Consider the following 12,483-nt stretch of genomic DNA (forward strand, 5'->3'; position numbering starts at 1 on the left):
TTTTTAGTAGTAAGGTAGCTTAATACCAAGTCTCTGTAAATTGTATGTTTAATGAAAAGATGTATAATAATTCAGCTACAATAAACAATAAACAATAAACAATAAAACTGATGTACTATATTTAGTTACTTTTTAATCTGGTCTTGTTGTGTGTATATCTGTTAGCTGTAATATTGCTTGTAGATTAAATAATTAAATTAATAAAAAAATAATTAAAACACAAAGTCCTGATCATCTTATCGTATTGTAATGTGTATACACTCTTTATCTCTTTTACTCTTATATCGTGTTATATTAGTACGTAGCAACCGTTTTATTTGTAGCAGTAAGCACTTGTGTAGAATATTTAGAATAAGGGCAACATCTAGTGATTAGGAGGAGAACTCGCTTCGAGAACATTCAGCCCCTACAAGAACCTAGTAGTTTCTCAAACCGATTTGAGGTATATAAATAGCCGCTCGGAAGCGAAGCGGTTGATTATTGATTGTGAACTGCAATAAAGTAAAGACTGTGTTTGAACAGTAATAATTGAAAATGTTGAATAAATAAGTTTGTGAGTGATTTGAATAAACCAAATTTGTGTTTTATTTACAAAGAGAGAATAAGTTTTAATCGTCGGACCAAGGCGAATATTACAGTATTTTATATTCTTATTCATCAATTGCAATGAAAGACTGGCATTTTAAATTTTGTATAAATTGTTTTCTGTTTTCTTTACCAAACACTTGGAACACATATTAAAACACTAAACACAAGTTTCTTTATATGTTTTATTGAAAGTACATTCATAACTTTTATTTTAAAGAACAATAATATTTATAAATATTTTTTTTTTAAGACTTATATTCTTCTCATATCGCAATTCTTCAAAATTGCTTTTCTTATGTTGTAGAAGAAACAGCCAGCTTTTTCAAATGCTCCATGAAAAGTTGAAGTGAAACATCATCAGTGAGAACAGGAGCACCACCATCCTATATAATAAAAATAAATTAAAAAACAAACGTAAATATTTTGTTACAATTGAATTATTTGTTTCCCAAAAACTACCCAAAGCTTTTACCATCACCATCATTTATAAAAATAAAACTTATTGAAAGGATATTTAATATAGGAGTTGGGGAATATTTACAGAGTTTTTTTTTCAGGAAGGAATAAAGATTTTTTTAAATAAAATTATATTTTGTGTATGAAATTATTAGTTAAAATATTAAACAAAAAATGTGTACAGTGTACCCATCTCCATCTTAGGTAAAGTAAAAATACGCACATTTGTCAATATTACGTTAAAAGTTAACCTAAATATGATGCAAACAGAAATGAAGTGCGTAATAATTATACAAATATATTATAGGGTCCTATTATGACTAGCGATTCAAAGGTTTAACTTAAGACGAGGTATAAAATAAGTTTTAAGTCACATTCGACTAACTTTTATGTCGATTCGCAAGTCATAACAAGATCCTAATTTGAAGTAAATGTACACATTTAGTTTGAATTGATTCATGGAAACCAGGGGTTTATTTTTATAGCTAGAAATGTATCCTTGAAGTTCACTGGCAAGTCAGTCAGTCAGTTAGATCTCAATTGGATCTTTATGTTCAGTTTTTTTTTGGAAAAAAAAATTTTTCTTCGCCATCTGCTTTTATCGATCTTTTGGATCATTTTATGTGGACTTTTTAATTTACTTGCGTTGAGTTAATAACATTCTTACCAAATTGTTAATCTCTCCTTAACCATTATTAATACATGTAAACGTTTTGGAAACTCATATGCAAATACAAATACACAAACAGTTCGTTTAATTATTTATATAAAATAGAAATTTTATGACCAAGAATAATAATTCTCCCAAGTATTTTTGGACAAATGCGCTGATAGTACTAATAAAAACTACCTATTGAGAAATAAATGTTATCAGCGTTAAGTGAGTGTTTCTTTTTCAAAAATTAATTATTTGTCTAAGATTTTAAAAATTTAAGGAAGACAAAATAATACTTTTTTTTTTTAAATGATTAAGGTGTCCCAGTTTCAAATCTCACCTTTAAATTTTTCTATCACATTAGGTTTTTGAAATATGTAACTTTAAAAATGCTAAAAACAAAAACCCGGTATTCAAGGCTAAGTTTTAACTCAAAATATCTCTAAACAATAAATTGTATGATAATTTTGAATAGTACAAATTTTTCTCTTTTAGATACATAATTTCAGTATCTTACCCAGTGTCTGGAAGTTCTTATTAGTTATGAGTCTTTATTTAATACTGAATTCGAATCCTAACTTTAATTTAAGCTTTTTATACTTCAAAACTTGATGTTGAGGTCATTTTTAGAAGATAGATTCGTCATAACAACAAAACTTACTTTACAACTGTTTTGCCTTTTCCTTTAAAACCAGTTTTAGCCTAAATAGATCAGAGTTTCTATAAAATTTGTATGAGACAGGTGAAATCTAACAACTTATAAAAATTTTTCAAATATCATATGAAATAATATAAATATTATAAAAGGACGGACGAGAGAGCTGCTTATGAGCTCTATGAGCAGAAGAGGCGAGAGGAATACCTACTTCTCATAAGGAAAAAGAGGGCATGAAAAGCGTGCGGTCGAAGATGTTGAGAGGTTTAAAAGCAGGAATGAAGTTCGAAAGTTTTATGAACCGGTGAAGCGAAATTTACAGGTACATAAACCTAGAACCGAAGGCTGCAAACACGAAAGTGGAGACATTATAGTGAAACCGCAGTCAATGCTGAGGATATGGAAGGACCACTTATGCAGACTGTATAAAGGCGACGACGAACCGAATTCCGCTGTCAGGCAGGATGATCCATTCAACATAGACGACGAAAGCCAACAATCCTGTCCTCCCGACTTAGACAAAGTAAAGATTGCCATATCTAAGCTGAAGTCTAATAAAGCCGTGAGATATGGTCGGAAGAAAGCATGCCCGATGAATGGAACCTCAGTATTGTTTGCTCGATCCTGAAAAATGGAGACCCTCTAAACTACACCAACTATAGAGGAATCAGTCTACTTAACATCGCCTATAAAATCTTCTCTGCCGTAATATGTGAACGTCTAAAGCCCATCGTCAACAACCTGATAGGTCCTTATCAGTGTGGTTTTAGACCAGGAATGTCCACAGTTGATCAAATATTCACATTACGACAGATTCTGGAAAAAAACCCAAGAATACCAAATCGACATCCACCATCTTTTCATCGATTTCAAGGCATCTACAGGGACGAGCTGTATAGAGCCATGTATAGTTTTGGCATCCTTGCCAAACTCGTCCGTTTGTGCAGGATGACCTTGGAGAATTCACGCTGCTCCATAAAAGTTGGAAACAACTTAACAGAACCTTTCGATGTCTAAAAAGGTTTAAGACAAGGTGATGCGCTATCATGTCATATCATTTTTTTAACATCGTACTTGAAAGAATAGTGCAGAGCTCTCATGTCAACACTAGAGACACTACCTTTTAAAAGTCTGTCCAATTACTAGCATATTCTGATGACATTGACATAATCGGAAGAACTCAGCGTGATGTCAATGGGGCTTTTGTAATATTGAGGCAGAGGCGGCAAAAATGGGTTTAATGGTTAATGAGGGCAAAACAAAGTACATGCTGTCGTCAAGAAAGGACATACAACACCGACGTCTTGGTCGTCACCATCGACAGACGTAACTTTGAGGTAGTCAAGGACTTCGTCTACCTACACTTCGCTGTAAACAGCACCAGCGCCCAGATCAAACGCAGAATAACTCTTGCTAACCGCTGTTTCTTTGGGCTAAGAAAGCAATTAAGTGGTAAAGTCCTCTCTCGAGGGACCAAAGTGTCGGTATATGAGACCCTCATCATCTCCGTCCTGCTGTACAGTGCAGAAGCATGGACTATGACAAAAGCGGATGAAAGCACTTTGGGTCGGTTCGAGAGAACAGTTCTTGGTGTTATCTATTGTCCCGTATGCATCGAAGGGGATTGGATGGAACGACGAGCTGTACGGGCAGTATAGGAAGACCGCGGATCAGGTGGCGCGTGAAAAGTAACCTCACCTAACTTGGAGCGCTCAACTGGAGACATCTAGTTTTTGTTGGATGAGGCCTAAGTTGAAACAGGACTGTTGCGCCAACTTAAGTGAGTAAGTAATATAAATATTTAAACTGAATATTGAAGAAAATGATTATAGATTTGATTTTATAAATTTAGATCTACGTCTACCTTCGCGGTTTTTGTTTTGCATATTTCTAATGTAGACATAACTAAAAACATATTCTGTGAAGGATTTGATCGAAAGCAGGCTGGTTTACGAGATATCGAGCCTCAAACCCGCCCTGCCTATTTAAGTCGCTAAGAGGCAGGTGTCGCGTGTATTGTTTTTTTGTTATTGTGTACGGGTGTAAAGGTCTAGTTTTGGAGCCGAAAGCTGTACGCTCCTGGCATAACTGAATGAATTGTAACATTTATTTTTAAACGCGTTTCCCCAAAACTAGTGTTTTTCAAAGCTTTTGGCACGATTTTGACGAAACTATGGTAACTATGAAAAACGTTAATTATTCACAAAACATTTAGGTAGGTATAGACACAAGCTTTTTTCAAGAAAATAGTTTTCGATTTTTTACATTCTTTTTTAGGATGAAAAACTTTTTTTTTAAATCGCTGCCATTTTGTGTAATTTTCAAATATTCAAAAAACCTTATTTAAAAAATCATCATTCGTCTAAAACTTGAATATAACTCGCATATTTGGGCGAGTCAATCGCCGCAATCTTTCATGCCTTTTTTGTCCGTAATACTCGTACTTCTAGGAATGCACATTAGTTTCGGACGTATTGTCAAGTAAAGAGATTCTTTTTTTAACCGCACATCCAGAATGTGGAATGCTTTACCCAGCTCTGTTTTTCACTATCATTTTGATATTCAAAACTTTAAGACCAAAGTCCATCGGTATCTCTCTTTATCCCTCTTTAATTCTGCCCTATTTTCCTAAAGCTCGCACTGTGTTTAAACTTTAAACATGTTAAGGGTATTAATTACCCCTTGAGTGCCCGGATATTATAAAAAAAAATCTTTTCTTTGTTTTTCATTAAAGTTTAAGAATTGACTAATCAAATAAAAAAATTAGTTCAAATATCATGTGCAGTTATTTTGAAATTCATCCTTGAATAATAGGCCCGGAATTTGAGAGCGAAAGTAGACGACCCCTTAAGGCCATCAAAACCTATTAGAAAAGTTAATTTGATTTGCCTGGAACAAAACCAGCGTTATTGTTTTTTAATTGCATTATTAAAATTTGCTAACTTGACTGGTGTAAAAATACAACTTTTAATGCCAAAGAGTAATTGAATTAGCATAAACAGTCGTATTACGGTCCAATGATAACTTAAAAAAAGTAATCGTGCTGCATTAAAGTCGAGCTTAAAAAATACTCTATAAATTAAGTATTGATTAAAATATATGATCTATCTTTATATTTGTTACGGATTTTCATAAGGATCCCAGAAACAAATTTCAAAAAGATTACAAACGTTGATATTTTAAGGGTTTACTTTGTTAGTATGGAAAATTCTTGTTTCTTTGCTTTTTTGTATTGAATGAAAATATTTGACCAATTATTTATTTATTCAAGGTCATAGAAGCAAATAATCATCATAAAAATTTTGACAACCTGGGACGAATGTTTCACTTAAGTCTTTATACCATAAATTGAGTGGAATAAAAATTTGCATTAATAAATAATGAACTGTACATAAATTTGAAATTATAACGCCAATAAGTAATGTGGATACCTGAACTAGAACCAGAGATGTCAATAAATGTTATTTACACAAAGTTAGTCCTAGGACTCTTTTTTTTCAACCTGAATCCTATTTGCACTAAGCTTTTTTACACAAGTGTTATTGTATTACTTCTTAATCGTTACCCAGTTACCAGTAGTAATACCATAATGATCAATAATAATGAATGATTAGATAAAATAATAAATACCGTTGTAGAGCCAATTGTAGGCTGCAAATTACAAATTATTGCAATTGGAAAGGACATTTTTGATTTGGGAATTGATTGAAACAAAAGGATAAAAAACAATCAAATTAAAGTTCAAAATTTGAGACATTAAAAAATAAGATTATTTCTTAACTCTGGATTTCTGTGATTTTCTTTTTCAGTAATTTTTGTATGAAAATCACATAAATTCAGAATTAAGAAACGCACCCAATAAAACGAAATCTTACCTGACCATACGCGTACATATTATTATGAGTCTGCGACGGATTGACTTTCGAAAGCAAGAATCGAGCTTGTGAGCCTCCGTGTTCTGTATCAATGTAACGTGGCATTGGAAAACGAGTTTGTAAGATTTCCTGAGCATCATCTACTGGTGCTTGTAGCAATTGCTTGAAATTTTCATACTCAGGCATATCTTGATACTTGAGCGCACGCCATTGGGCTATTGTTTCTCCATGATATATAAGAATTTGGAAGAATGTGTCCATAAGGAGAATTCGATCTGGCTGAATTGAAGATGTATCGAGTAGAACCGGTTCTGGTGGACCATTGAAGGAATAGCTGTATAAAATTGGTTGGATCATAATCAGCGATTGGGTGAGATCTTCACGCATCAGCATGTGTCGATAAAATGTTGTTTCGTCTGGAGAATTGTTGAATACTTGAAGGAATTGTGATCGACGCAAATGGTACATAAATTGCGGGAAGAGGCTGAAGTTCTCCGCCAAGCGGAAGCTATTTGGATCATCTTTACCGTATTCACCGAATTTCTGGCACTGTTTTTAATTTTTTTAAACTATTAGTTTACCTTAAGTTTTAATTTAGTTTTTTTGGAAACATACCAATCGAATAAGTTGACGATCCACCCATCTTAGAATATCCACTCCCTCATCTGTTTCCGCACGGTAAACAACCATACGAGCCATTATTACAGCAGCAGCCTCCTGGTCAAAACCAGCGCTTATATGATGAATATTTGATGTCGCATCAGCCCAACTAAAATGACAGACAAAATAAAGGTAACATTTATATCGTGTAGCGCGATCACCCGCCCCTCATCACTTACTTTCTAGCCAATGTTGTAACACGTATCCTGCGCTGTCCACTTGGATGTTGATATTGCGTTATAAACTGAATACAACCTCGCCCGCCTTGTGGCATCGGTGCTGCATGTTGGTTTACCACTTCAAAGAAGAAACCCATTGTTGTGCTAGGATTGAGAGTACACAACTTCCATTGAACAGTTCCTCCCATACCAACTTCCACATCAGAGACACATGGACTTTTTATATTTAACGACACACAAGATCCAATTCCTCCAGAAACTTTAAGCTCCCTCGAACATTTAACCTCAAGATTAGCATTGAAAGCCATTTTCAGATCGGAACGTTGATCACGAATGAAAACTCGTTGGAATGTCTGTTTGAATAGCGAAGAATTGAAAGAATCACCCATAACCATATGCCCGCCGGTTGAGTTGCAACACTGCTTCATTTCCATCAGACCAGTCTGATCGAGAGCACACGAGTAAATATCAATACAGTGTCCATTGGTTGCAGCTCGAAGAGCTAATGAATCGTAGTGCTTAATTGCCTTCTTCATGTACTTGACATTGTCCTTGGTTATGTCATGATGGGAACGAATTGGGTGCTTGAGTTCGTCGTCAACAACTTGGCCTGGTCCTTGGGAGCAGGGTCCTCCGACGAAGGACATAATTCGTCCACCAGTGTTGGGATAAGTGCACTCAAGAAGACCAACAGCAATTGCCAAGGCTGCTCCAGTCGATCGAAGATAACGTTTGCCTTGTGGCACTGGCCATGGGTCTCTCTGAAGTTCACTTAGCAATTCTCCCAATGCCATGTCGCACTTACTGATAGGCTGCAAAAACCTGTTTGCTGGTGGTTCAGCTGGATTATGTGGTATACGTTGTTGTGGTTGTTGTCCTGGAATTGGATTAGGATGTCCGGCCGATCCACCGCTGCTGGCACGCCCAATTCCCAACATTTCTTGAATTTGTTTAGCAGACAAGTCTTTGGTACCTCGGAAAACATAACTCTTTGAACAGCCCTCGGAGCCCAGCTCATGGACCTGTATCATTTTTCCAAAAGTTATGAGGCCAACTAAGGTGTTGGGTGGCAATAGACTCAGCGAGGTTTGCAACGAATCCTTCAAAGCATCGAGTTCTTCTTCATCCATGCAAGTGTCTACGAGAAATATAAAAACTGGGGGCATGCAGGGAGCTCTTGCGATTGTGTATTCGATGGTACTGAAACTGGGTATCAGTTCAGCAGGCTGATGTTGTTCTGAGATGGCTGCATATTGAGGAGGAAACTAAAGACAACACAAATATGATAAAAATTGATATAGGTAAAGAATAAGAAAAGTTCGAATTAAAATGGAGCAGAATTTCTTTTTAAACAGTCAAAGGCTAAAACACAATTGAATTTATATACCTACTTAGGTACTCCAACACAAAAAACTAACAATAAAAAGAACACGTCAAGAGGAAAGCCAATTTTCCTCTTTTGTAAATCTTTGTACAAAGACGTGGCAAACAAAACGTTAAAGGTAAATAAAATTGAAAGGTTTAAGTTAAAGATCTCAACAGAATAGTCAGAGGATTTTCTATTCCTTCTTGAACTCTAACGTGCATTTTTAATTAATTAAAAAGAACATAAGACAAAACTTATATTTTACTTACAGGATTCCTTTGGAAACAAAAGTTGCACACCCATAACTTGGCCCGATAGTCTACTTGACATAATGGATTCAAAATTGCACGGCAATTACTTCTCGTACATAAAACAGGCTCATATTGAATTGGTGGAAGGTCTGGGCGTTCCTTAAGTGGTTGATAGAGGCAAGCAAGTGGCACGACAAGACGACTAGCATCGATGCGACTTGAAGGCCATACGTTCCACGTCAACCGTACACCATCGCGATCTTCGTTTTGCTGGATAAATTCTTCGTAGGTCGTCATTGTAATAAATTCGAATTGTTAATCAAATTTTTCACAATGAAACCAAAAACTAATTGAAGAACTATTAGAAATTTGCCAAGAGGACTTTTCCAATATACCAAAAACTTATTAGTGAAAAGTGAATTGTCAAGTTTAGGGTAGCCACGTCACTTGATTTGACATTTCATAGATTTACCATACCGACGGGAAGTTTGACGAAGAAATATAACGAAAATAGTTGATTTGAAGTGATGCCAAAATGCTTCGGTAAATTAGGAAGATTAAGATACAGTCACACGATGACTTTTAATAATATTTAGTTTATTCTGACAACAAAAATGGAAGCGATCGTGATAATTTAATAAATAGGGTGATTTTTCTCAATCTCAGCACGATTATCTTTCTCATTTTTTAGAGTTAGATAAAGATTTTTGTAGAACACCTTTAAAATATTAAGGTGAGGAAACACCGTTAAGCCATAACAAATGATTTTTATTTTGTTTTTTTTTTTTGGCTCACTATACACGCTTAAAACAAGTTTTTTGTAATAAATAGTACGTCATACTTACAGAGAGGTACGTATAAAACAACTTTCCTTGGTTTTGCGGGTGCTCACTTTTTCAGATGAAAAGGTGAATTTTAAAAATGTATGTATTTAAAAAATATAAAATACTAGCTGACCGGGCCATTTGTTTTAAAAAATGAAAGAGGAACGGTAAGAAAACATCAGACATAGGCACCACCATGCTTTTTTTTTTGCATAGATGCGACCTTCTTGACTGATTTTCTACTATCATTACCCTTATTACAATAAAATTATTGTTTGCGAACGAAGGCAGAAACGTTAAAGCTGGTATACAAATTGGGTCAATTGGGATATGAACGGAAAGGACTTTGGAAAATGTTCGTCGATTGATTTAAAAGACATCAGATTGACTGGTAACAACTGTTGTATCTGGAATTTAATTTCGTCAAAATCAACATTTTTGGCTGTTAAAATAGCCCGATGACTGAGCTAGTTATGATTCAAGTAATAACTATGTATGTCCTGAAAAATACTCTGGATCAATTCTTTTTTTTCCCTGAAGAACAATGCAGAAATGCATTGCGCATTTCGTTGCAGTTTTATTTTAACATTCGAAAATATCTAGCAGTTGTTGAAAAATATTTGTGCTAATGGATCATTTTGCAATTATACATTTCAACACTTCGCTGTAACAATGATTGTTTTAAACATGCATTAATCTCATCCACGAAAGTAGAACGAGTATAACTGGTAAGTTCAGGACCAAATTTAGAGGTCCAGAGTCCCCCTCCCCCCAAATTATTTTCAAAATAAAGTAAACCATTTGTTTTCACTCGACCTTTTCAATAAATAATTTATTATGAAAGCAAGTACATTCCTTTAGTATTGAACAAATACTTACAAATATAGACGGAAAAGAGAATTAACTAAAATTAAATTTTATAGTTAACGAATGGAACCTTTCGAGTTTTTTTCACCAAAATATTTGCTATTTGATTTATGCTGATTTATAATTTTCATTTTTGAAAATGAGCACTCTGCAGTGCAATTTGTTACCATCAAAACCTAATGCATTCTCAATGCAATTTGGAGGTTTTGACATTTTGATTTCCGATAATTTGTTAGTAAGATAGTTCAGGTGATTGGTCTGTTCCATAGTCCTTTCCCTTTTTGAATGAGGCAATCAAAGACACAAATTGAACCAACTCAATACCAAGACTAGGCTCTAAATCATCAGGACTTACTTTCACCAATGCCTCTGTTGCAGCCTACAAATTTTCAGCATCCATCTCCTCGATGTGATTCAAGAATTCAAATCTCAAACGTACAGCTTCATAGACATGCAACCTTTCAGTAAGAGAAACGGATAGCTGGTCAATCACTGGAATGAAGGCGGATACTTTGTAATTTTCTTTGGGTGACAGATTTGCGTCTTGTGCTTTACCGAGCGGATCCAATTTCACATTTATCGTTCTGATGTGCATGCGTGATTGTACATATTCATTAAAATGGGATAATTTTTAGACTGCTTCCTTGTATTTATCAAAATCATTTCGTTTGGATTTCTACGAATGATTTCAATGATTCGATTGCACGCAATTCGATTCAAGAATGTTGCAAACAAAGCGGTTTCGAGACCACTCTTCTTCTATAGAAGGTGCGTTGCTTTATTCCTCACGATGTCTTTTTGCTCTTTATTGGGAGATATCGTGGTTAGAGCTTTTTCGATTTCCGATTAGCTGTTGACTCATAGAGGAAATATATTATATAATATTATAATAATAATAATAATAATAATAATAATAATAATAATAATAATAATAATAATAATAATAATAATAATAATAATAATAATAATAATAATAATAATAATAATAATAATAATAATAATAATAATAATAATAATAATAATATATTTCCTCTATGCGTTGACTAAGGCTTTCGTAACTTCTGCTTGACAAGACCAAAGAGTGTCGCTGGGCTTTTTTAAGACGAAAAACTGTCTGCTTTTGTTCTCCGATAATTTCTCAATCAGAATTCGATGCCGCTCTGTACTGGCTGTGAAAATGTGTACAAATTCTACATGAAATCAAAGAATTGAACAGCCGAGACACGGATTCGAATACCCAACCTCCGAGGTTGAGGTCAAGTACAACCCAACTAAGCCATTAAGCGATTGGGGTACTCCTTTAAGATGGGTAGTGAATTGAAAGTGCTTCAATTAGAGATTTTGAGATTTCACTGATTGCCTGATTGGAGTGAACAGATATAGATCAATGATTTCTGTTATAATTAAATAATCATGTATGTACAAAGTACTGAAGGCTATTATAGGTAAAGGTAAAAGAGAAAAAACAAAAAGATATCAAAGGAAAAGATTTTTACTAGTGCTTTTTAGTTGGAAGTCGAAACAAACATATTTCCAAGCCTCTATTGTAGGGGGCGTTTGCAAGAAATTGGCAAATTTGTTTACAGAAATAATTTTTAAACTCCAATCAATGATTTGAAAAGAATTCATTACATATAAATATTGGATTACAAATATAATTAAAGATTCCGAATGAATTTATGATACCAAACGACTCTTACAGGCTAACAAAAGATTCATCGTGTAGTTTGCTATGAAAATATGAAAGAGATAGATTGGCAGCACCGCATTCTATATTAAATGATAATGCAGTTTGACACCCATATATTAATGCACAGTTCTGCCAACCGTTTATACCAAAGAAAAAAATCTAAAAACTTTTTGAGTAGTAATTTTTTAAGATGGCGACGAAAAAAACGCGTCTTGTGTGATTGTAATCATAACAATATTATTTTTACGCAAATACTATGTCGGGAAATTGTTAAAAACTACATAAAACTGTTCGCTAATATCGAATTTATAAATTAAAAGTGAAATAGTTTGTTAATTAAATGTGAAAATGGCCACAAACATGTATCGAGTAGGAGGTGAGCGATTCCCCCGATTCTTCTTCTAACTTTATCAATTC

General features: G+C 34.2%; 2 protein-coding genes across 4 annotated transcripts in view; one reads left to right on the forward strand and one right to left on the reverse strand.

Annotated features, from left to right (window-relative positions):
* Positions 1 to 753: 753 nt before the first annotated feature.
* LOC129954204 (protein transport protein Sec23A) lies at positions 754 to 9,134 on the reverse strand. 2 transcript variants are annotated; one of them, XM_056067949.1, is made up of 6 exons: positions 8,704 to 9,134; positions 7,069 to 8,333; positions 6,845 to 6,998; positions 6,230 to 6,778; positions 5,985 to 6,005; positions 754 to 971 (listed from the first exon to the last, which is right to left on the reverse strand). In XM_056067949.1, exons 1-6 carry the CDS (start codon positions 8,980 to 8,982, stop codon positions 882 to 884), a joined length of 2,358 nt encoding a protein of 785 aa, XP_055923924.1. In that variant the 5' UTR covers positions 8,983 to 9,134; the 3' UTR covers positions 754 to 881. The 2 variants fall into 2 exon arrangements, with proteins under 2 accessions (XP_055923924.1, XP_055923925.1); XM_056067950.1 differs by lacking the exon at positions 5,985 to 6,005 and having other exon boundaries at positions 8,704 to 9,133.
* A 3,101-nt stretch (positions 9,135 to 12,235) lies between these two features.
* The window catches only part of LOC129939435 (metastasis-associated protein MTA3), a 32,421-nt gene continuing 32,173 nt past the window's right edge, over positions 12,236 to 12,483 (forward strand). The window contains exon 1 of one of the 2 annotated variants that reach the window (XM_056047447.1): positions 12,236 to 12,442. In XM_056047447.1, coding sequence (XP_055903422.1) covers positions 12,415 to 12,442 — 28 coding nt within the window. In that variant the 5' untranslated portion in view covers positions 12,236 to 12,414. The remainder of the gene's footprint in view (positions 12,443 to 12,483) is intronic. The other variant, XM_056047448.1, reaches the window with a different exon arrangement.

The sequence above is a fragment of the Eupeodes corollae genome, chromosome 1 (genome assembly GCF_945859685.1).
Source record: "Eupeodes corollae chromosome 1, idEupCoro1.1, whole genome shotgun sequence".
Lineage (NCBI taxonomy): Eukaryota > Metazoa > Arthropoda > Insecta > Diptera > Syrphidae > Eupeodes > Eupeodes corollae.

Excerpts from the sequence above, each read along its gene's own strand:
- LOC129954204 (XM_056067949.1), bottom strand. The coding sequence starts at position 8,982 with ATGACGACCTACGAAGAATTTATCCAGCAAAACGAAGATCGCGATGGT. Across the intron at positions 6,999-7,068 it reads GTTACAACATTGGCTAGAAA|TTGGGCTGATGCGACATCAA; the intron begins GTAAGTGATGAG and ends CTGTCATTTTAG. Across the intron at positions 972-5,984 it reads CTACAATTGGCTCTACAACG|GATGGTGGTGCTCCTGTTCT; the intron begins GTATTTATTATT and ends TTTATTATATAG.